The sequence below is a fragment of the Aegilops tauschii genome, chromosome 7, assembly GCF_002575655.3.
Source record: "Aegilops tauschii subsp. strangulata cultivar AL8/78 chromosome 7, Aet v6.0, whole genome shotgun sequence".
In the NCBI taxonomy this organism is placed as follows: Eukaryota; Viridiplantae; Streptophyta; class Magnoliopsida; order Poales; family Poaceae; genus Aegilops; species Aegilops tauschii.
The window spans coordinates 74442237-74466855 of record NC_053041.3 but is presented as its reverse complement, the minus strand read 5'-3'; the positions used below and the strand labels follow the sequence as shown (position 1 = coordinate 74466855).

The 24619-nt window shown below is 49.6% G+C and overlaps 4 protein-coding genes across 4 annotated transcripts; 2 read left to right on the top strand and 2 right to left on the bottom strand.

The window, feature by feature from the left end:
• The first annotated feature begins 6720 nt into the window (after window positions 1-6720).
• On the top strand, window positions 6721-7050 carry LOC109768094 (transcription elongation factor 1 homolog). Its single transcript, XM_020326824.1, has one exon. It carries the CDS (start codon window positions 6721-6723, stop codon window positions 7048-7050), a length of 330 nt encoding a protein of 109 aa, XP_020182413.1.
• A 1959-nt stretch (window positions 7051-9009) lies between these two features.
• LOC109768095 (uncharacterized) lies at window positions 9010-11132 on the bottom strand. The gene is made up of 3 exons (XM_073504757.1): window positions 10545-11132; window positions 10111-10405; window positions 9010-9418 (listed from the first exon to the last, which is right to left on the bottom strand). The coding sequence occupies exons 1-3, from the start codon at window positions 11019-11021 to the stop codon at window positions 9378-9380; spliced, it is 813 nt and encodes a 270-aa protein (XP_073360858.1). The 5' UTR covers window positions 11022-11132; the 3' UTR covers window positions 9010-9377.
• Window positions 11133-12765: 1633 nt separating this feature from the next.
• LOC109768092 (probable beta-1,3-galactosyltransferase 14) lies at window positions 12766-18981 on the top strand. The gene is made up of 7 exons (XM_073504758.1): window positions 12766-13361; window positions 14075-14227; window positions 14301-14383; window positions 14497-14596; window positions 17239-17352; window positions 18160-18302; window positions 18471-18981. The coding sequence occupies exons 1-7, from the start codon at window positions 12958-12960 to the stop codon at window positions 18563-18565; spliced, it is 1092 nt and encodes a 363-aa protein (XP_073360859.1). The 5' UTR covers window positions 12766-12957; the 3' UTR covers window positions 18566-18981.
• A 775-nt stretch (window positions 18982-19756) lies between these two features.
• LOC109768093 (GDSL esterase/lipase At5g45910) lies at window positions 19757-22702 on the bottom strand. The gene is made up of 3 exons (XM_020326823.4): window positions 21905-22702; window positions 21245-21667; window positions 19757-20330 (listed from the first exon to the last, which is right to left on the bottom strand). The coding sequence occupies exons 1-3, from the start codon at window positions 22629-22631 to the stop codon at window positions 20116-20118; spliced, it is 1365 nt and encodes a 454-aa protein (XP_020182412.2). The 5' UTR covers window positions 22632-22702; the 3' UTR covers window positions 19757-20115.
• Between the last annotated feature and the right edge of the window lie 1917 nt (window positions 22703-24619).

Genomic DNA, 24619 nt, shown 5'->3' with positions numbered 1-24619 from the left:
ACAGTCCTTGACCTTATTCATTACAAGGAGGAATTTGGCCCAATAGTGATGTACTGTCTCTTGGGGCTCTTGTCTAATGTGGGAAAGATCACTTATATCTGGGTGGGTGGCTAGATTTAAGTCCGAACCCTGACCCGATCTGAGACCTAGGGGCAAGGGAGTTTCCGATCTTAGAAGTTCAGGCTCCGGGATGTTACCCAATAGGTCTGGCCCGCTGTCTGATTCTAGGTTCAAAGCTTGGGCCATGTCCTCCCGTAGATGGGCATCCGGCTCGGAGAGCTTGGGAATCCGGACATAGTTTGTCCTCAAGATAGAGGAAGAATCGCTGTGTTGCTCCTCCACCACCGCTATCTAATGGGTGACCGGCGGAGAGTTAATCTTCCTTTGGTCGGGTTTAAGCCCGATCCGATCATAGTCCGTAGAGACTCCCAAGGCGGCGATGCGATCCAAGAGCTCGTTCAAGGAAGAGAGCTCCATTGGATCCATCTGCTCGGCGAATTCCGAGCCGACGTGGAGGCTGTTTTCGATGACCCGAGAAGTCATCGTCAGCGCAACGGCCGAGTGGGCGGTCATGACGAAGCCGCTTGGTCGGAGAGTTTGGCCTACAGCCAGGGCTCCCCCAGAGGTGATGTTGTCCTTGACAACGAGACGAGCCATCAAGCCTTATGATGACGGCACAGTGGAACTCTCAATGAAAGCACCAATGTCGGTGTCAAAACCGGCGGATCTCGGGTAGGGGGTCCTGAACTGTGCGTCTAAGGCGGATGGTAACAGGAGGCGGGGGACACGATGTTTACCCAGGTTCGGGCCCTCTCGATGGAGGTAATACCCTACTTCCTGCTTGATTGATCTTGATGATATGAGTATTATAAGAGTTGATCTACCACGAGATCGTAGAGGCTAAACCCTAGAAGCTAGCCTATGGTTATGATTGTTGTTGTCCTACGGACTAAACCCTCCGGTTTATATAGACACCGGAGGGGGCTAGGGTTACACGGAGTCGGTTACAAGGGAGGAGACCTACAGATCCGAATTGCCAAGCTTGCCTTCCACGCCAAGGAGAGTCCCACCTGGACACGATACGAAGTCTTCAATCTTGTATCTTCATAGTCCAATAGTCCGGCCAAAGTACATAGTCCGGCTGTCCGAGGACCCCCTAATCCAGGACTCCCTCAGCCGCCACCACCTCCTGTTCTTCATCGGGAGGCCAGATATGGAGTCCGGTTGGGGCTCCGGAGAGGGGAATCTTCTATCTTCGTCATCACCAACCCTCCTTCATCACCAACCCTCCTTCATCGCCAATTCCATGATGCTCCCCACCGGGAGTGAGTAATTCCTTCGTAGTCTCGCTGGTCGGTGAGGAGTTGGATGAGATTCATCATGTAATCGAGTTAGTTTCGTCAGGGCTTGATCCCTAATATCCACTATGTTCTGAGATTAATGTTGCTATGACTATGCCATGCTTAATGCTTATCACTAGGGCCCGAGTGCCATGATTTCAGATCTGAATCGTTTATGTTTTCACCATTATATCTATGTTCTAGATCCGATCTTGCTAGTCATATGCACCTGCTATGTGTTATGATCCGTAAACCCCGGGGTGACAATAATCGGGATAATTTTCGGTGATGACCGTAGTTTGAGGAGTTCATGTATTCACTATATGTTAATGCTTTTTTCCGGTTCCCTATTAAAAGGAGGCCTTAATATCCCTTAGTTTCCTTATGGACCCCGCTGCCATGGGAGGGTAGGACATAAGATGTCATGCAAGTTATTTTCATAAGCACGTATGACTATTTACAGAATACATGCCTACATTATATTTATGAACTCGAGCTAGTTCAGTATCGCCCTAGGTTATGACTGTTATATGATGAATATCATCCAACGAATTCACCGATCCAATGCCTACGAATTTTTCACATATTGTTCTTGCTAAGTTATTGTTGCTATTGCTACTATTACAACTGCTCCAAATTATTGCTACCACGGTTACTGTTACCATTATTGTTACCATTGCTATCAAAATTATCATATTACTATGCTACTGATTATCTTGCTGCAGATAGTTAATCTCCGGGTGTTGTTGAATTGTCAACTCAGCTACTAATACTTACAAATATTCTTCGGCTCCCCTTGTGTCGAATCTATAAATTTGGGTGGAATACTCTACCCTCGAAAACTATTGTGATCCCCTATACTTGTGGGTTATCAAGACCTTTTTCTGGCGTCATTGCTGGGGAGCATAGCTATATTTGTTGAGTCACTTGGGATTATTATCTATCTATAACTATGAAGAATTTGAAGGATACCAAGACTATGATTTTTCCTCTAAGACGAGGGGAGGTAAGGAACTACCATCTAGCTCTGCACTTGATTCACCTTCTATTTTGAGTAAACTTGCAACACCACCACATGCTATTAATCCTGATATGTCGCAAGTTATTGATGATGCTATTTCTGCTATGAATGATACTTATGATGATGCTAGTACCTTGCTTGATGATGATGTGCCACTTGGTGAATTTCTTGATAAACAAATTGCTAGAGTTAAAGATATTGACCATGCTGAAACTGATGAAGTACTTGAAACTAAAAATCTTGAAACACCTGTTAGACCTAGCTCTCTGAGATATGAATTTCCTAAGATACCCGAAGGTTATATTATGGATGAGGAGACTGCTAGAGACGTTCTTGCTTGCAATGATAGAGATGATCTTAAGAAACTACTTTGTAAACTGAAAGAAAAATCTTTGAATGCTAGAATGAAATATGTCATAAGTTTGCTACTTCACATATCTTTGTTACTGATAAGGATTATGAATTCTCTGTCGACCCAGAGTTAATTACTCTGGTTGAATCTAATCATTTCCATGGTTATGAAACTGAAATTGTAGTGGCATATCTTACTAAGTTAAATGATATAGCCACCCTTTTTGCTCATGATGAGAAAATTTGCTATTATTATGTTCTCAAATTATTTCCGTTCTTATTAAAGGATGATGCTAAGATATGGTACAATACTCTTGCTCCTGATTGTGTGCATAGTCCTCAGGATATGATTTACTATTTCTCTGAAAAATATTTTCCTACTCAGAAGAAACCCGTTCTGACTTGTTAGGCCGGCGGCGTTCTAGCATCGTCCCCGTCTTGGAGGCGTTGTTGGCGGTACTCATTGTCCGCCGTGATGCTCCGGCGGAAACCTTGATCCTCGGACTGGGCGGTAGCGGCGCTCCAGTGTCGTTCCCTTCTTAAAGGCGCCTCTTTGGAGCCCATGATTCGTCATGCACGGCTTCATCTCATTGCAGTGGCTTGTTCACGGACGAGGACCCGACAACTCCATAGTGATGCTTATTTTTCTTTTCTTGTTGACTTGAAATTGGTTGAGATAGTGTGGTTGTTCCTCAGTGTCTTTGTAACATGCCCTGGGTGTGTGCGGTGTGGTGGGGTGCGTTTGTATCGGTGTGTTTGTTTTGTTGGCTCGGTGATAGTTGCTTTATATATAAAACGGGACACTTTTTCGGTTAAAACACACACTAAGAGCATCTCCAACAGGCGCGCTACGGCGCAGCGCGCTAATTTTTTTTTTACAATGCCGGAGTGGGTCCTTGCTTCACCAGGCGCAGCAAATTTTAGCACGCCGATGTAGCGCTTCAGCGGGCGCGGTAAAATATAGCGCGCGGGGCCAGCCGTCGTTTGTAAAAAAATGAACAATACACACAAAAAAATTTAAACAACACATGGTTCAAAATTTTCATAGCATATTTGATACAAAACGATTAAAACTACTCGTCGTCCTCCTCGGTGGTGTCGTCCAACGACATAAACGCGTCGGCCCAACGCGAATCATCGGAGTGCCAACTCGACGCTTCTCCCAGCTCAATCTCGAATTCCAATGTCGTCTTCCACGCACGCTTGTCCTCCCGACGCGCGAGTCAGTCCGCCCTCCTCTGCGCCCAGAACTCAGTCTCGTCGGCGACATCCTGCGGGAAGGGCTCGCGCCACACCGCCATGGCGTGCTCGTCCGACTCAGCGATGAGGAGGTGGCGCTCTGCCTCAGATGGATGCGGCAATCCTCGTCGGTGATTAGCCGCGGGGTATTTCAAGGTGCCTGCCGCGTCGCCATGCTCGTGTAGTGGGCTTGCGGGCCCAGCCCACACACTCCTGCACGCAACCTCCTATAGAGGCCCACATAATTTGTTTCCTTTTGCCCCGATTCCTCAACAAACCCGCGACGCAAAAATCCTATTCTACACTCAGTCTCGTCGGCGACATCCTGCGGGAAGCGCTCGCGCCACACCGCCATGGCGTGCTCATCCGACTAGGCGATGAGGAGGCGATGAGGAGGTGGCGCTCCTGCCTCCGATGGATGCGGCAATCCTCCTCAGTGATTAGCCGCAGGGGAGGGGGGCACGAGATCTTGTGCCTGCTCCCGTGTCGTCGCGTCGGGGAAGTTCATCTGCAACCTAGGCCGCCGGAGGCACCAGACCGCCGCGTCGTACGCGCGGGCGGTCTCGAACGTCCCGATTCCGAGGTGGACTGTCACCGGAGCGTATCTCCGCGTAGTACATGTCGGAGGGGCGGAGACGGACGCCGCGGTAGCCCAAGCTGCTTCGGCGGCGCGGCGGCGGGGCGAGGAAGAAGGCGTGGGGCGAGGAAGAGCGCTGGAAGAGACACGGATTTTATACAGCACGCGAGGCGCCGCGCGTCAAAAATGCCGCGCGCGCCATGGTTTTTTTAGCGTGCCGAAATTTTCCACGCCCGCTGGAGCGAGCCGCGCGGCCACTCACGCGCCAAAAGGACGTTTTTTCGTGCGCACACCTTATTTAGCGCTTCTGTTGGAGATGCTCTAAGAAAAAGCCGAAAAACTCAGATTTGGGTCCAATCTTAAGGACGCATGCGGTAATTGTTTGGTTTGTTTTCCAGTCCGAAGACAGGCCTGCTCTTGCGCGCTGCAAATCTGCTCCCGCCACGTTGCATGCGCCACAAAGAAGAAGCCGTCCTTTTTTTCTTTCCTTTTGTGAATCTAAAGAAGAAGCCGAGTTGGGCAGCACGTTGAGGTGGATTCGTGGTACGGTGGTGGCGGATCTGACGTCACCGGCGAGCGAGTGGACTACGGCCAGGAACCGTGGTGGTCTGTGGCCTCGGGCGGCTTTCCCCCGTGCCTTGCCGGCATGGTGCTCGGTACGGCATGGTGGCTCGTGCTGTGTCCGGTGGTCCCGCTCCGGTCGGTCGTCGACGGATATGCTTCCTTGCGCGGCGGGAGGGCTGACGGTGGTCTTCGTGAGATGTGGATGGCTTACGTGGGTTGCGATGTGGCATGTTTGGTGGTGGTGGTAGAAGTGTTTGGTGGGCCTTGTGTTGGAGGTTCTCGATGCCGGCATTCTCCGCAAGGTGCGGTTGGCTACGTCGTTTTTGGTGCCTCTTCGTTGAAGGGCAGCTTCGATGGTGGCGGCGGTTGGTTGGCTTGTCGGCGCCGGTGCGGGATGATGTGTGGCCGAGGTGGTGTGGAAGCTTGGGTGAAGACCCTATCTTGGCCTTGTGTCGTGGCAAGCGATGGCGGCGGCTGTGGCTGTCATGACCTTCCTGGAGGCATCGCTGCTTTGCTGTCGCACCCCTCCTACATGGATCCGGTCATCACGACCTCTCCTGGGGAAACCCTTGATCTTGTGATCGGACGATGGCGACACTTTGGTGTGTCGTTTTCCCTTTTGGGGGCTTCATCTTGGAGCTCGGCATCGGCAAGCGGGATTGGTGATTTGCGGCGGTTGTGGCGTCCAGGCTTCTGTGGCAACGATGATGATGGGAGTGTTTCGGCAATGCGGCAATGGTTGTGGTAGTCGGCTCTTCTCCGGCATGTCCATGGTATCACCTCGGTTTGTTTGTTGATATGGAGTCGAAGCTGCGGCGGCGGGGCCCTGTGGTATATGATGACTGGCTACAGGTGGCCGTCGGCGATCTCCCGTGGTGCCAGCCTTGCCTGGTTTTGTTCTTCAGAGTTCTCCGCTAGAGTCGGAGCTGCGCTGGCTGGTCGTAGGTGGCTGAGTTTTGGCGCAGATCTTCATGTAGCTTCATGCGCTTGCTGTAGTGTTGGTTGAGTCAACGATCGCTTATGGCGAAGTCGGAGTCGTTTGTTCAGAGTGTAGGGATGGCGATGACGCCTCTAGGGGAGAAGTGATGACGATGACGCCTGCATGTGGTCTCGCCGAGGCCCGCTTTGGAGTGGTGTGTGTGAGTTTCTTACGTGTGTCGCTCAGCAGTTGTTATGGTTTTCGCCTGGTTCTCCATAATTAATCGGGCAATCCGGTTTTCGCTTGGTTTCCTTAATTAACTGCAGGATAACGCCATTTCGAAAAAGAAGAAGAAGAAGCCGAGTTTGAACAGAGCACGATGGTGCGCGGGCGCGCCGGAACAGAGCTGCGCGGCCGCCCGCCGCCCACCTCTAAGTCATGCGTGTGCGTAATACGTACGGCATAGCCAAGCCAGCAATGCGTAGCCCAGAATCCGGCTCCGGTCATCTCCCGGCGATACGGCCATTTCGACTGGCGCCCAGAATCCGGCTCCGACTCGCTAACGGGTTCGTTGCACCGCCACACCACGCAATGCCGCCGAAGAGGAGCTGGAGTCAGAGTAGGCAGAACCTTTATAAGCACACCCAACGCTTTCCCTACGAGCACATCGGGTCTCCAAGTACGCCTGCGATCTGGTGGTGAGAAGAAGATGGCGAAGCGCAAGTCGATGAGCTCCAAGATGGCTCAGCGGAAGAAGCCGGCGCCCAAGCTGGAGACCACCTTCTCCTGCCCATTCTGCAACCACCCCGGCGGCGTGTCCTGCACCATCGACCTCAAGCTCTTCGTCGCCACCGCCGTCTGCTACGTCTGCCAGGAGGTCTACCACACAACCGCGCACTACCTCACCGAGCCCGTCGACGTCTACCACGACTGGATCGACGCCTGCGAGATGGCCAACCAAGGCGTCGAACTCCAAGCCCTGGACTACCAGAAACCACAGCGGCGAGTCGGCAGCGACGACGACGACAACGATGCCTGATCCGGTCGAGATGGCTTTCATGGAGATCGATAAAACCTCAACTTCATCTTGAGTAGTTTGATGTTAGATCGTGTCTCTCGAGTTTCCGCGGGTTGGAGCGTGTACTTCTCCTCTACCTCTGCTGCTGCGTAATCTGTAGCTCATGAGTTCTGATCAGACCCTGTACTGAATCTGTGACTGGTGGTATACATTTGCCTTGTGAGCGAGATATACATTTTATGACAAAACTAGCTAGCTTTTATGAGAAAAATAATTACACTGAGGAATAAGAACAAAGAAAGATACGCCATCAAACAAACTATTTGCGACTTTTTCAGAGTGAAAATAGGTGAAAGAAAAACAAGAAGCAAGAAAAAGATGCTCTGCAATTTCTGTTCGAAAGTTGCAGGAGATAAAAGAAAAACTTACGATTTTGCTAACAAGAAGAAGACAGCTGATTTAAAAATGTGAGAACAATGTAATGTGCGTGCAGAAACTAGTATTCCTATAGTACTGTGGTATACTATAACCTGAATTTTGTTCACATGTTATTCCCTTTTTTTTCACAGCAGACTAAACAAAATACAATGCACCGAACACCACACATACAGCAAATGCAGCAAGTCGCCGCCATCACTTTCCGGCGCATTGAAATGGCCATGTTGATCACTTTTAGAAGTTGATCTCTGTGAAAACACATATTTATTTTCTTCTGACTGTCTGAAACTTGAAACAGCAGCACTGGTATCTAAGAGAAATGCACTGGGCATCGCTGAAGTAGTACCCAGAATAAGAACACAACCATTACAAACCAATGCCATTGCATACCTGTTGACAGTGGTTCTCAAATTGACACCTAAGAGAAATGCACCTGCTAACGCTGAACTAGCAGCCAGAATAAGAACGCAATCATTACAGGCCAATGCTATTGTACAATTTATTTATTTTTGTGAATTAATGCTATTGTATAATTTGTTCATACAGGTTCGGAATTTTAGAACCACAAGGGCAAAACAGAATAACAAGAGCTGCTGGGGTTTTTCTAAGCCTATAGCTGAATGCAAATTGTGGTTCTGAATTCTCATGTCATTGTGTCGGAGGCGGCGACACTTCTGAAGAGGTGGACTGTCAGGTGACATCCGGGTACCTCAACTCGGCGTGGCCTGAATTAGACCAGACAGTGAAAGAGTAAGGAATCATGTCACGGGCAATCGTTGGAGAAGATCTATAACTTAAATGTCACTGTATTGCATAATTGACAAAGAAGACAGCTTATTTACAAAACCTGAAAAACAACCTGAATTTGGTATCATCAATATAACCAGAATTTGGTTTGAATGTTGTTCAAAAAATGCACAATATGCTAAATCAACCAGAAATCTGTATCTTCTCTTTAAGGCTGAGAACACATAACTTGACTGAGTTGGGTTTCTGAGTTCCAAATGGGGAAATTTAATTATCTGTGCCAGTCGTATGAAACCAAAAAATTTTGTATCAAGGTTTAGTGGGAATATGTGACTTAAGTAATGATTTTCTCCCCAACAACCAGTTTAGCTTCAGATCACCTTCTAGCATCTGTACAACAGGCATAATGCAAATACCAACTACTTCTATTCAACTCCTTCTACTTATATCTAATACAGACAACAGTCCAGACAACTCCCAACTCCTAACTGAAGATTAGCAGCAGTTGCAGAATGCAACAGTTTCAGTAAACTCCTAACTGAAGATTAGCACTGTCTTCCACCACAAGCTGATCAGTGCTCCATTAAAATAAATCCCAAAAGATCATGTCAATGCAGCAAATAATATCGACCAGTACATATCTTGTAAAATTCATTCTCTGCTGAATGACTGAAACTTGAAACGGCAGCACTGACATCTAAAAGAAACCAGTGACATTCAAATGCACTTGGCGATTCAAATGCTGAAGTAGCAGCCAGAATAAGAAAACAACCATTACAAACCAATGCCATTGCATAACTGTTCACAGAGGGTTTTTTTTTTTTTTGAAAGAAACTGTTCACAGAGGTTCTCAAGTTGACATCTTAGAGAAAGGCACTTGCCAACGCTGAAGTAGCAGCCACAATAAGAAGGCAATCATTACAGACCAACGCCAATGTATAATTTCTTCACACAGGTTCTGGAATTTAGAACCACAAGGGACAGGTTCCTCCTGTCTGGAGAATGAATCAAGTTTATCTATGCTAACAGACACAAGAGGCGCTTCCTAAACCTATATCTCAATGAAAAATGCAGTTCTGAATTCTCATGTCATAGTGTCCGAGACGGCGACACTTCTGAAGAGGTGGACGGTCGGCGGTCAGGAGTCCCGCTCTTATCTTTCTCTACTCTGCATTGACATTCGGGCAGCGCAGGTCTGCGTGGGCTGAATTTAGAACAGAAAGTGAGGAAGTTAGGCATCATGTCACAGTTAGTGCAACAGTTTGAGAAGATCGATAATTTAAATATCACTGTTTTGCAGAACTAATGAATAACTGTAGGATTGTGCACAAAAAGCCTGAAAGACAACAATATAGTGTGCAAAAAACCTGAAAGACAGATTTCATGAAATACTGTAGGATTAACCTGAATTTTGTTCCATGTTGTTCAAAGAATTTATAGTATGCTAAACCAAACAGAATTTACAGTACAAATAACTTGACTGAGTTGGGTATCTAAGTTCAATAGTTTCTACAGGTGACAAATAAAACTATGAAACTATCTGTAAGTGCCGAATGGGAAAACTGAATTATCTGTAAGGCGGCATCAGATAGTGACAAATAAAACTGTGAAACCAATAATCTTCGTGTCAGGGTTTAGTGTGAAAATGTTATTCAGATTACCTTCTAGAATCTTTACAGCAGGCATAATGCAAATACCAACCGTTTCCATTCAACTCCCTACTTGTATCTAATACTACAACAGTCCACACAACTCCCAAGTCCTAACTGAAGATTAGCAGCAGTTGCAGAATACAACAGTTTCAGTAAACTGTTCTTCAGACAGTTTCTTCCAGCACAAGCTGATGAGTACTCCATTAAAATAGGAAGTAGGAAGCTGGGGAATGGCGCATCTCACCTGGCGTCCCGGGCATGACGACGATGATGTCGAGGGTCTCGTCGCTGTGGGGCAGATCGACGAGCAGTGGGGTAGGCCGCCCGTGCGTACCCGCTCGGACGCACATGACGAGGTTGGAGGCGTCCATGGCGGCATCCAGCCGGCGGGCCAGCTTCTTCCTCAGGTGGAACGCGGATCTGCCCCTGAATACGAGTGAGGCCCAGGCGAAGTTGGCGTTGGGCTCGTCGGCGCCGGCCTGCTCGTACTGGATCACCCGCCACGGCAACAGGAAGGAGAGGCTTCTGGGGAGGCGGAGCTGCAGTTGATCGGAAACACAAGTGCGATCAAGATTTGCAAATTTTGCAAGATTCCATGAATTGCAATCCCCAATTGTAACGACATCCAAGAACCCAATTCGATCGGGAAGAATCAAGAAGCGGGCATGGCGGACTCACCCCAGTCGGAGCTGCAAGGCGAGGCGTGTCCTCCCTGGCGGGGATGCGCTCCACGACCCAGTGCATCATCGGGCCGGCGCCGTTGAAGGCGTCGACGCTGAGGTACCTCCCGTTGGCGCGGAGGCGGCCGGTGACCTGGCGGAGCAGGATATCGTCCCCCGAGCCGGTCCTGACGGCCTGCCACCTGATGGCCACCTCCTCCCACGGCTCGTAATCGCACTGCTCGACGCGGCGCCCGCTGTGGCCTCGCGGCGCCGGCGCGTCCGTGGCGCCGAGGTAGCGGCCGTAGGCGGCGCTGTGGAGGAGCACGTACTGGGCATTGCCTTCTCCCTGGTAGATGTGCACCGCCCAAGCTGAGTTCATCGACGCGCGGAGCCGGCTGAGGGAGACGCCAAGCCCGTCGTCGTCGGCGTGCAGGTACGTGCCGCGCTCGCGGCTCCGCAGCCGCACGTGGTGGCCGTCCTGGAACAGCTCCATCGGTCGCCCGGTGACGCTGGAGAGCAGAGGCGCGCGGTGGAGAGAGAAACCTAGCGGGGAAGGAGAGGTGGGGATGATGATCGGTGGGTTCTTGGTGCTCCGGCGACGGGGAGAAGGGGAGGAGAGAAGGCTGTTGGTTGGGACGGTTACGTTCGGGCGCCAAGGCGGGGTATTTCAAGGAGGCTGACGCCGTCGCCGTGCTCGCATAGTGGGCTTGAGGGCCCAGCCCACACTCCTGAGCGCAGCCTCCTGCAGAGGCCCACATGATTTGTTTCCCAAAAAAATACTTGATTTTTCCCCCCCAAAAAAACTTGATTTGTTTCCTTTTGCCCTGATTCCTCAACACACTTGCAGCGCAAAATCCCTATTCTACGTTCACCGCATCGAGTTAGTCGTTGTAAAGTATGAGAGGACTACCGGATTGGTGTGTGGTCCGTCGCATGTTTGGTCACGTGTACAAAGAGCATGGTGATGGCTTATATGCCTCCTCGGTGCTTGCTTTTAAGAATCTTCGTGCGAGGTGGAGCATGAGGACTGGTCGGCCTCCAATGGCCGGGTCGTGGTGGTTTTGGGAGACGGGGTGGTCGTTCAGACTGAGCTGGTCGGCCTGATGATAATGATTCTTTTTATCATAGTGATTTTGTAGAGGGAGGGGCCGTGGAGCCCTCGGATGATGATATGGATGGCGACGATAAAAACCTTAAGAGGGGTGTTGATGGCAAAGATGATTTTGGCACTTCAATGGCTGAGTGCACTACGAGTCAAGGATTACATCAAATATAGAATTCATCTCTACTGAAAGAGCACGTCTAGCACATATATGAGCAACCTCATTTGCAACTCTCCCAGCGAACCGTAGTTTGCATTCCTGAAAAGATGATAGATTAGTACGCATCTCTCTGATGATGTGTCCTCTAATGAACCGATCAAGTCCTTGCTTCTAGTCTTTCACCGGTGCTTTGCAATCTATCTCAATAGTAATCGTTATCCAGCCATGCTCGACTGCAAAGAAAAGTGCATCTCTACATGCTAATGCTTCTATGACAAATGGATCAGCAACTCCTGGGTATCTCATGCACCTGCCTGATAGGATTATACATTATACCCATACAATCTCGAGCAACCGTACTAGCGCTCGCACACCATGTAGCTCTCGCTGGTGGCGTAGCATGGGAACTCGATGGGATGTCAAACACTCTTATAAGCTCCTATCACCTCCATCGACCACTTCAGTTGATATACCATCTCTTTGTGAATGTATTTATTCTGGTTGTTCCAGACTGCCGACATCACAGATTCACATAAACTGCAACGGCGGCAGTGTCTCTGTTGATGAACGTGGGATCTAGCAGATCTTTTGGCCCAAACTAATGGGTGCAGCTGAGGAAGGTTTACGCCAAAGAAACTCCTTGCTTCATCCCAGAACAGCAATCCATGACCACATTTCATAAGCGCATGAAAAATCGTCTCATTGCTATGCCCACATAACGGACAATGTGACTCCTCGCTAACATGTCTTCATAATAACTCGACCTCCACAGCGAGAAAACCTTTGAGCACCCTCCACCAGAAGACCTTGATCTTAGGTCAAACATGAATTTACCACAAAGCTTTCGAAATGGTTTCCCTTAACTAGTGATTTTGTTTAAATATTTTTACGCAATGTGATTTCGTTTTATGTCTCTAAATTGCTCCTAAAAAAAAGTTTAGACTTCTAGACCAAGCCCAGCCCAGCACACATTCCAGTCAGTCACACTACACCAACACAAAGCAAAACGGCCGAGGCCGTCACACTGTCGCGCCCCTACCCGCTCCGCCACCACTCTACCTGCTCCGATCTGACGCCGCCGCCGCCTCGGCACCGGCCGCAGCACGCGGCGTCGCCCCCCATCCCGCCCGCCAAATCCGCGGCAGCGCGCGCGGCGCCGCCGCAGCCATGCCCAGCTCGCCCAAGGTGTTCTCCTCCTCGGCCGCCGCAGCCTCCCGCCGCTCCTCGCTCCGCCGCCTCCTCTCCTCGCCGGCCGTCTCCGCGGCCTGCCTCCTCTTCGGCCTCGCCGGGTTCCTCGCCGCCGCGGTCTCCCTCTCCCGGGCGCCCGCCGAGGCCCCGCGGGGCCGCTGCCCGGACTCCTCGCACCCGCTCTCCGTCTCCGTCGCCTGGGACCGGCGCCCCGGGGATGCCGCGGGCGGCGCCACCGACCTCCCGGCGGGCCTCGCCACCGGATCGCGCGGCAGGCACAAGGTCATGGCCTTCGTCGGGATCTTCACCGGGTTCGGCTCCGTCGGCCGCCGCCGCGCGCTCAGGCGGACGTGGCTCCCCTCCGATCGGCAGGGTCTCCTTCGGTTAGTTGTCGCTGGTACCACAGCTTCCTGGTTCATGTTCGCTTGTGTTGCTCGAGATCTAGCTTTAGTGCTGAACTGTTGATCTGGTCGGTTGCCTAACATTCCGTTTGTCCATTTCTGTGATCTAGATTTTGACTGCGGCGTATTCAAATCATCCTGTGGCTATTATAATTCTCAGTCAGTAACATAAGTCATTGCTGGTCACTTGAATTTTAAGATCGATAGCTAGCTCATTCATTCATTCATATGGAAAGTTCACCCTGTCGATCATATGGATATTGGATTCATTTGTTTCTATGTTTGCTCCTTGATTTTGATTGTGAGTTATCTGCTGTGGCATCAGACTTGCTAATTCTTAGGCATTGGTGGTTCTCTTAGACATAACTCCTGCGAGTTTGCGATATACTCATGATTTTAGCGGAATCACTCTAGAAGAACGTATTGATCCTTTTGAATTGCTGCACTCTTCTCACTACTACTGATAAATAGTGATTAATTAGTTTCTTTCCTGAGTTCGAAGAATGATGCATGAAGTTGGACAATCTATTGTTCTGTACAGGGAATTTGTACATTTGCTTCTAGAGTTCTAGTGGTAAACGTGCCCAAGTTCTGTTGCTTGATGATTGTCACAACTATTTTTTATTTTGGTTTCTATCCAGTGATGATGTCGCTTAAGTGCTCTTGCAATTCTCATCATGTTCACTTTAGTGCAGGTTGGAGGAAGCTACTGGTCTGGCATTCAGATTTGTGATCGGCAAAAGCAATGACAAGTCTAAGATGGCAGCTCTTGAAAGAGAGGTTGAAGAATATGATGATTTTGTGCTTTTAGATCTTGAGGAGGAGTATAGCAGGCTTCCATACAAAACGTAAACAGTATAGCTAGTATCATATCATTATGTTATCTCTTCATATGGGAACTGATTTGATCTTATGTTTTAGGTTAGCATTCTTTAAGGCTGCCTATGCGTTGTTCGATTCTGATTTCTATGTTAAAGCTGATGATGACATTTACTTGAGACCAGGTGAGCAAGAAACTGACAACATCCAAGATATATGCTCTCGGTGGCTTTGACCAACATACACAAATTTTCTTTTTGTAAGGTTGGCACTTTCATCATCAATTTCTAACCTGCAGATAGACTCTCCTTGCTCTTGGCCAAGGAACGTACACATACACAAACATACATTGGATGCATGAAGAAGGGGCCTGTTTTTACTGATCCCAAATTGAAATGGTTAGTTTCTTCTTTTCATTTTTTACCTAACACTTTTCCTTGTGAAGGATGTCTAACTCTAAGAAGCAATACATGCTGTTACATGCTAAATATATGGAAAGTACTCCCTCCGTTCGGAAATACTTGTTGGAGGAATGTATGTCTCTAGATGTATTTTAATTCTAGATACGTCCATTTTTATCCATTTCTCCGACAAGTATTTCCGGACGGAGGGAGTAGCTAATATTGCAAAACCTGAACCAAAAGTGATTTTTTTTCTACGGCATAACAGTAGTGCATCAAAACTGTAGTCTTATGGTCTCACAAGTATTTGTGTTAAGATTCGTAATAGTTATCTGAAACCAAAATGGTTGGCATTGTCTGGTGGGCAAGGAGTGATGCCGTCAGTGATCCTTGTTTCACCTATCATAGGAGATATGGAAGCAGTGGAGCTCACATGGATTGGTCTAGTGGGCAACATTTGCCATAAGGGCCTATTTTTTTTCCCATGTTCAGCGCTGATAACTGTTTTGGATTGGATCTAGTACTTTCATATCATAGGATATAAAGAAGTAGTGGGGCTCACTTGGATTGGTCTAGTAGGCAATATTTGCTGTAAGGGCCTAAATTTGTTTTTCTATGTTTAGCGCTGACTGTTTTGGATTGGGTCTAGTACTTTCATATCTGCATTTTTTTCATAGTTAAGTTCTGAGCTTCCTGAGATATGTTTCTTTTAGAGCCAACAATTGTGCTTGAGTATTGGAAGGGAATGCAATGGTTAGCATGGAATGAGGTACTGGACTGTTTAGAATAGGTTAATGCTTCTGGATACAAAATCTGTTCAGAGTTGGTTTGGCTTAGAGAATTTTCATGTTCTCTACCTTTATTTTGTCAAGTTCTGCTCCCTCTGATCCAATGTACTCGTCTCTTCTGTATCTTTTCTGGTTAAATATATCTAACTTTGATTGCTTATATATATTTAAATGTCTGGATCAACTATAAGATAATGTTCCAGTGTAAGTAAGTTAGTAGTAAAAAAATTAGAAATGGCAATTTTGTAAAAATAAATAAATAATGCAACTGAATGGCAATGCTTCTTCAAGTTTTAGCTTCAGCTGTAGGAGGCCTAAGTAATTTCGGAAAATAAAGCTTAATAACAATCTGTGAGTACAAACCTTATTGCCTAATCAGTTGTAGGAGGTCTAAGTGATGTTGGGAAAGTTTGATAATGATCTCCTCTCGATCATTTTAGGAATATTAAGCAGCTTGTTGTTCTCAGTGAATAGGGTATGTACTACTAGCATGGACATGTATGTAATGGCCGGGAGAAAGTTGGTTATGTGTGGATAATTGGATATATTATTATGCTGACTAGGAGTTCTATCGTTCACGATAGTGAATTTGTGCAAGTATGGTCAAAAGGTGAATGCATAGTGCAAAGATAACTTTTCGAACATCCAAAATTTCTGCCGCTCATATCTGTAGTTAAGGAGTGAAACTATAGCTTATTTGATGACTTGATGTAAGCTCAACCGATATTAGCTAGCTACATGCTGTGATATGAGTAAATTGCCAAAACATGGGTGAAACATTTGTTGGAGCCAATTGATATTTGTGTTAGTTAGGTATCACTTGATATGATCCTATCTCTGAACTTCTATTTGGTGAGTAATTTGCCAAAAACATGGTTGAATCATTTGGTGAAACGTGGGTGACCTTGCAATTTGATATGATCCTATCTCTGAACTTTATTTGTATCACTTGGATCAACACTTTTGTAACTCAATCTGTTATTTCACTGAATATTAACGGTTCTATCAGTTAGAATTTGAACCTTGCAATTTATTTGTGATACCTGAAGTAAAACAGTTTTCTCTACTGCTAACACACGTTTGAAAAGTGGTAGTAGTACTAAAGTAGCTTAAGGCCATATGTGTTTGGTATCACTGATATATCAAACACAATACGACATACCAGTACTTGGTGAACCCCTTTGCTCAGGGTTTAGAATAATGAAGCAAACGTCGATGCAGTTTTTGAAAATTATGTACTTGGTGAATCCCTTTGCTCATGGTTTAGAATAAGAACAAATGTGATGCAAAATGTGTAGTTATGGTTCTGCCTAAATTTACAACAGTTGGATTATATCTGGACAAAAGGACCGGCTGCATGGGATCCAAAAACATTCCCGCAGGATTAAAATATTGCTCTGACAATGTGACCATAGGGGTAGTGAGTCAGGATAAAAGGCCGAAAGGGCAAAGCTGCTGGTTAACAATTTGTAGTCGAGTTCATCCGTTCTTCTTGTATTCAGCCTTATGGTTTGTATGTTCCTGGATTTGTTACTGTTTGAACCTGCCTGTGTAGATGTGTTTCCATTTAATAACTGGATCCGGTGGGGGTGGGGGGGGGGGGGGGGGGCTGTCTAAGAAAAACAGTGCGAACTTAGAGAAAAATTGTGTGGTTAACTGGTTAAGAACCTGAGAAATGCAACTGCAAGTTTAGGGGTACATAAAACATACGGTGTACAAGTTGAGGGAACAAGAGCGCAATTCATACCATATGTTTTTTTGTATTTGCGAACGCTCACCTGGGCAATTATACTGTGTAGCACTCGTCGCTGCCTGCTTATTGTTTTGATTGTTCTCTTTTGATGAACGCAGGTATGAGCCACAGTCCTTCCTACTTGGATCAGAATACTTCCTTCATGCATATGGACCTATTTATGCTTTATCAGCTGATGTGGTGGCAAGCTTAGTTGCTCTGAGAAACAACAGGTAAATATTCTAAAACTCGCCAAACTGTACCAGTAAATATTATTTTTTGGGTCTTAGCATGCCAACTAGTACCAAGATTTTTTTTAACTTGGTACCACAGAAAGATGTATACCTAAAAAGTGCCCTGGGGCCACATGTTAGTGACACATGAATGGCACTTCACAACTTGAATTATCTTTGCGATGGTGTGGTGCAATTCGCCCCTAGCACCAACTACCAAGTAGTCATGCTAATATATAGTCATGAAGTGCCAGCAAAATGCCCTACTGCTTGGCAACGGGCTTAAAACATTTTTTCACTCCCCTGGTGTCCGTTTGAAATTGACTGCTTGGCAACGAGCTTAAAACATTTTTTCAGTCCCTAGTGTCAGTTTGAAATTGAAAACAAGTCTTGACAGGGAACATTCCTCCTACAGGCTGGAATATTTTGAGATATGTTAGTTATGGCCAGATTCCCTCATGCTGAAAGCATATGCCAAAGCGTGAAAGTTATACCAGAGATGGATAGGGAGTGTGGTCATGTCTCTTTCATGTATTAGTAAGTGATGTGGCTAGGTGAACTTCCTTTTCCTGTGTCTGGTCTAGTTAGAGCCACAGGAAAGAGTCGCAATTGTTATGTTGAGGTTAATAATCCTTAAGCCTATAGTAGGTTATAGTCGAATCAAGGAAATTGACAGTTTCTAACTCGGAAACTTTACAAAATATTGTGAACCGGATTCTCACATAGGAACAGCAGCATAATTGTCAAACCACAAACTGGACCATATATATCTGTTTGTCTAACATATTCTTACCTATATTTGTCCAGTTTCCGGATGTTCAACAACGAGGATGTTACTATTGGATCCTGGATGCTTGCTATGAACGTCAACCACGAGAACACCCATGCTCTCTGCGAACCTGAGTGCACAGCATCCTCAATTGCTGTCTGGGACATTCCAAAATGCTCAGGTCATTTCCTTAACTAGTCCAGTCTATCTTGAGCCGACTTTACCAGAGCAGAAGCGCTTGGTGAAATATGGATCTGTCAGTCACATTTTATCTGCCCCAGGGCTATTGACTTTATTACTAGAACACGCATTCATAAATGCTAACGGGTTTCTATCTGCACTCATCCAGGGCTATGCCACCCGGAGGTAAAGATGCTGGAGCTTCACCAGCGGAAAGAGTGCACGGGTGGTCCAACGGAGGCCGCTGAAACCGATGACGAGTGAAGCTTCGTCAGGACACAGGGAGCCCTGCATGCATGGACATTGGACCAGGCGGCATGCCATGATGACACAAACGGTCGGTTGACCCAATAGATTCTTGGAGTGCCTACACATCTGATTCGATTCGATCCCATCACCAGGATTGCCGTTTTGCAAGCACACTGACGGGGAACCCTACAGCTGCGTGCGATTCAGGCGCCACAGCAAGCGCAGCCGCAGCACATTCTTGCCTGCTTTTTAACCACAAAATTGTAGTATTACTGTTACCATCGGAGGCGTCGTCGTGACAAGAGTTTTGTTGTATAGAAGAAGGGGAATGCCGTGGTACAGTACAAATTAAGTAAGCAGCGCACCGTGCATTTTGCTTTCCGCGGAGATGGTGCAAATCAGCTCATTCTTAAAAGATATGGACTGCTCGATTGGATCTTTTCGCTGAGATGCCATCCTCGAGTTCCCGACACCGGTATGCTGTCCATCGCCGTGTCGCCAACTAGAGAGGTAGAGATGTTGGTGGTAGCATTGAATGGGAATGATCCTCCTACTCGCAAGGATGATGATGGGTCTTGCAGTGGAGTAGCTGTCTTTGGGCCTGGCAAGTCCACGGACTCCAGCTGGGAAGAAAAGCTCAGTCCGCTTTCGCTCGCGTCGTCAGCCACTTGCGAAAGGCATTGAATTTCTCCCTTGTATTCAAGCTGATTCGACGTGGGTAGCTGAGATTCGGCCGTCAAAGCGACCGGCCACATCAGCAGTCGCTGTCCGAATGGGCTGCTTATCCCGCCCGCCTAACGAACGAATCTAGCAAGTTTCATCTGTCCATCTCTCTTAGATCATCCAAAAGGATTTTCACCGTGACTACTACCACTACGTTTCACGGAGATGAAACAGCACTGTCGATCAATCATCGAGCTGTTGTTGTTCACTGTTAGCAGCCTCTCCTGGCCGCTTTCGCTGCCCCCGGTTTGTCCGTCGTCGTCACGGGCAATGCCCCGACGACGAGCGACCACAGTGGCTAGTTCTACCAGACTAGTCTGTACTCTGTAGTCCCGTCCCGGACAGGATGAGCATCGGAGGCGAGATTTGTGCAGTGTCTTTACCGAAAAGCTCCGACCACACATGACCCCGTGCGCCAGGCGAAAAGATCCAAGCCCCTCGCTGCCACGCCAGAAAGTTCCTTCCTTCCATTATTATATCGTGTTTATTTCTTTCGTTTTCACTCAACTGTACCACTTCTTTTTCCATGGAACAAAACAATTATCAGATTATTACAGGCTGACACCAACACGGGCAGTACTGTTCCACGACAGTTGCCGTCATTTTTTTAACTTTCTTCAGTCATCACCACACACGCGCCCCGATTTTTTGCCACCGGATCAGACCGGGAACCCAGCCTTAGCCAGTCCCCAGGCACGTCATAATTAACCCGACTGATCAAATAATAATAATAATAATAATAATAATAATAATCGATTGATTGATTGATTAATGATTGATCCACGGACGACGACGATGCGTTCGCTGATGCGCCCATGCACGAACTGAGGTGAGGTGGCTGGCTAGTGGGTGATGCCGGGGTGGCAGTAGGCGCCGTTGAGCCAGCCGTCGGTGATCTGCTTGTAGGCGGCCTCGGTGAGGTGGATGCCGTCCCAGCTGAGGTGGGACGCCGGGCTGGCGCAGGCGGAGGCGCCGGACATGCCGCACCGCGCGCTGTTGGCGTAGTTGTACTTGCCTCCCCCCGACCCGCAGCACGCCTCAAACACCGAGCTGAACCCTGCATCCACATCCACATCCACACACGAGCAAGATCAGATCATATCACCCCACAGTGTTACGTTAGTTGGTTCATCGTTTTGGTTTCTTGCTCCGCATCCAGCATCCATCCGTGACGTCCTGTGTAGTACGAAGATTCCGAGGGATAGATAGTTTGCCGATCGGCAACGTGCTGGAGCAGTGGCGTATGTCCCGGCGTTAGCCACCCACCGGCGGGGCGGCATGCATGTGTTCGGTTGGGGAAACAGAGCACCGGCTGTCTGCTTCTGCAAGTAGCGCCGGTTAGGAGGAGCAGCGCCCACCAAACCCCATTATTTTCCCCGTGACGGGATGTCGTTACTCGCTCCGGATCCCCGTATGGGACGCCCGTCACGAGCGCGAGCGCGCCCGTGTCGGCCCGCCACCTCGTTTTCTATTCACCGGCGATCGACCGCGTGCAGGACAGGACTGGACTGGACAGTGGACACGCCCGCGTTCCCACGGCCGGCGCCGGCGCGAGCCAGAGCGGGGCAACGGCAGGAAATCCCTACGGACAGGCATGTGGTGACCACGCTACCGGCCAGCAGTGCAGGACTAGTGGTGCACCAGTGCAGCACTGCAAAACTCACTGCTCGATCGTGCACGAGCCTTTAAACGCCGAATAATCCTACATTAATCACGGCACCATGCTTGCCCCGTGCTGCACTGCTAGTACTGCCACTGCCGCACTGCCAGGACAGAGCAGGACGGGCGCGTCCAAAAACGAGAACGCTCTGCGCCGACGGAGGACGGGGTCCAGCGCAGTCACGGCGAGTTTGAATTCTAGCCCGCAACGGTGCTGCTAGTCGACTAGACGCCAAACTCCAGCCCGTGCGTCCGTAAGGAGTAGTACGTGTGCATGAAATCATGTACGTACGTATGAAGGTATGCGCGTACCGTATTTGCTGGGGCTCCGGACCATGTCGTAGACCCCGGCGTAGAAGTCGGCGTACATGATGCGCGCCGACTTGTACTTGGCCTGGAGGGCGGACACCTTGGCCTGCAGCAGGCTGTTGTGGTAGGTGGAGAGGTCGTTGAACTTCTTGAGGCAGCCGAGGGCGTCGTAGTCGGCGGCGCTGGAGGTGCCGTAGATGGTGAGGTAGATGGGGAAGCAGCCGATGGGGAGCACCCCCGGCACCACCACGTCCACGGCCCCCATCGCGACCAGCTTCTCCACGCCGGCGCCGATGGTGTCCACGATCTGCGGCGCGTACGTGCTCGCCTGGTCCGTGTTGTAGTTGCCGAACAGCATCGCGTTGTAGTCGTTCCCCCCGAACTCCCCGAAGATGAAGAGCGAGTTCGCCAGGTAGCTCTTGCAGCCTGCAGCAAACATGGTTAGGGTCCATGGAATCAATTCGCCAGGCCCCATGAAAAGCAGTAAAGCTCCTATCAATGGCGGCAGCGGCATGGCAGTGGCAGTGGCGACAGCTGGATGGAGCAGGAAATCATGCTGCTGCTCGTGCATTAAGGGAGGAGCAGAGCATGCAGACATGGTGGGCTGGGCTTTGAAGGAAGTGAAGAAAGAAAAGAAAAGCGTGATGGGAGGGGAGGACTCACTGCTGCCGCAGACGGAGGAGGTGATGGTCTGGAACCACTGGAGCTGGAAGCTGATGGGCCCGTTGTTCCAGATCTTGTCGGAGAGGCCGAGGGAGCGGAAGAAGGGGGCGTCCATGGCGGTGGCGCCGGTGATGGCCATGTTGGCGCCCTTTTTGAAGTCGGCGGAGGTGGACTTGGAGGGGGGCAGGAAGGGGAGGCCGTACTTGGTGCTGAGGAAGTCGACGATGACGCGGCCGTCGGAGCAGCGGCAGGTGGGGCTCCCGAAGTAGGTCTCCCCGTAGGGCGGCTGCGTGAAGGTGATCGCCGAGGGCCGCCCGTTGGTGCACAGGTTCCCCGTGTCCGTGATCGAGTCGCCGAAGCTGTACACCGCATTGTACTTCTGCGCCGCCGCCTGCAAGGCCAGCGACGACAGCAGCACAAGCAGCAGCGGCAGCCTCGTCGCCGTCGGCGACGACGACGTCCTCGCCATCGTCACACGCGCAGCCGTGTACGCGAGAGAAGAAGCAGGAGGAGGAGGAGGAGGGATCGAAGGTGGTGTGTGCTCGCTGCGACGCTGCCTCTGCGCGCGGAGATGAGCCGGCGGGCGGGGCAGAGAGCAGAGCGCTTTGAATGGATGGAACGGGCGGCGAGGGGCAGCGCTTTTTATAGGCCCGTGGCCGTGGCAGAGGCTGGGCCATGGTCGACGCGCATATACAGGTAGATAGGCCAGGCGTGTGGAGGAGTGCATGCAGCAAGTTGCAGGGGATTCGCTTTACGTGCCGCCGGTCCGGTACATGGCAATGGCAATGGCAATCAACGCTGCTGTTGGACTTGTGTCGCCGGACGCCAGTCAGTCTAGTGTGAGTGAGGGAGTTTCTTGTTTTTCTTTTTTGGAAAGGTAGGAGTTTTTTGTTTTTGTTTTTGTTTTTTTAACACAGTACAATTGAAGTCGCTCACGTACACAAATATCCACTCATCCTTATGGAAACACACACAAACTCTATTCATACGAACACCTCCAAGAGACTGAGCCGGCATAGCATATTGAGATTGACGAAGTACACCAGAGGCAACTCGTAGTTGAGGTAAACATCTCCTCCCACCGAACAAAATCAACCGAAAATGTGAGCACCATTCAAGTCTAGGACTTTTTTTAGGGAATTCTAGGACTTGAACAGTGATGGCTTGGAAATACCACTGTCCACCTATCCCCCCCCCCCCCACACACACACACACAAGTTGGTTCACCCTTTTTTTAGATTAGAAAGGTAGGAGTTTCTTGTTTTTATTTTTATCATTTTTTATAATGATAGGAATTTCTTGTTTTTTTCTTTTTAGAAAGGTAGGAGTTTCTTGTTATGTACCGCGATAGCCCGATGGCCCCAATTTAGGCCACTCCAACACGTGGCCGCCAACGGACGTCCGTTTTGTTGGTTTGTGTCCGTTTGTGTTGGCAAAATGGACACTCGTGTCCGTTTGCGATCGTCCGCCCGTCAGCACGTCCAACCAGCCGCCGCATTTCAAAAGATTTGTCCGGCTGGGACTTAAATTTAAACAAAAGGGCATTGCAAAATAATTAAAATGATATATATTACAGTAAACTTAAAAAGTCCACAAAAGTCATGGCCGCCGCCGTCGTGGCCGTCTTCAATCGCCGCGTCCTCTTCATCGTCGTCCATGGTGAGGTCGACGTAGGCGGTAGCTACCAAAGGTGGGCTAGCGCCCCCTCTGATGGTTGCCAAGCTAGGGCGGGGCGGCGCCTGTGACTGCCGGTGCAGGGTGGGGCGGGGCTGGTGACCACGGCTGGGCTGGTGGGGCTGGTGACCATGAGCCCGGCGACACCGCGAGCAGTGAGGGCGGGCTGCATGGCACCGTGGTTGTCCACAACCACCGCTGCCCCACCAAGGCCGGGTTCCACGCCGGGGTGGCAGGCTCCTCGGCCACCTCCTCCTTCACCTCGAGCTTGGGGATGTAGATGTCCCCGGCGGTCGACAGTGCCATCATCTCCTCCAGGCCGTCCCACTGCTCCTGCTCCATGCGCACATACTCCCTTTTGGAGTCCTCCATCACCCTCCTCACCACCCGCTCCTCCTCTTCGGCGGTCATGGTGGGAGGTGGTGTTGACGGGGAGAAAGGAGGGAAGGGCATCGGCTTCAGCCCGCGCACGCGGTTCACACAAGAGTTTGCTGGCGCATGTCGTGCTCGTCCTGAAACCATGTGTCCCACAACGGCGAGTCAGCGTTGTACCTGTGGTCGGCGAGGAGGTGGTGTGGGATACGTTCACGCCGGCAGCTGATCTCCAAGAGGACGGCGGGAATGGGCACCCGATCCAGGCTCATATGCCACCCATTGGGTAGGTGCGCTTCGGACCACGAAAGCGGGGCGCCGGTCTCCTAGTACCGTTGGCATATCTCCACCTTCACATATGGACGTAAAGCCTGGCGGGGCCGCCGGAGGGGAAATGGATAAGGCGGTGGCGAGGTGGAGTTCACGGCGCCGCTCCCTCGGCGACGCGGAGAACGACCTCGCTTCATCGTCGTGCTTTCCCTTCTTGCCGGGGATCCACTTCCACATCCCCGGTTTTGCTTGTCGGGGCGGGAAGGGGCAGGGAAGGCAGTGGAAGAGTGCGGACGCGGCTCGAAAGTGAACTGGCTGATCCATGGCTTGGCTATAAAAAAGGACGCGGGCTAGAGCGGCTGACGTGCGGGCCCGTCCACCTGTGCGGATTAAATGGGG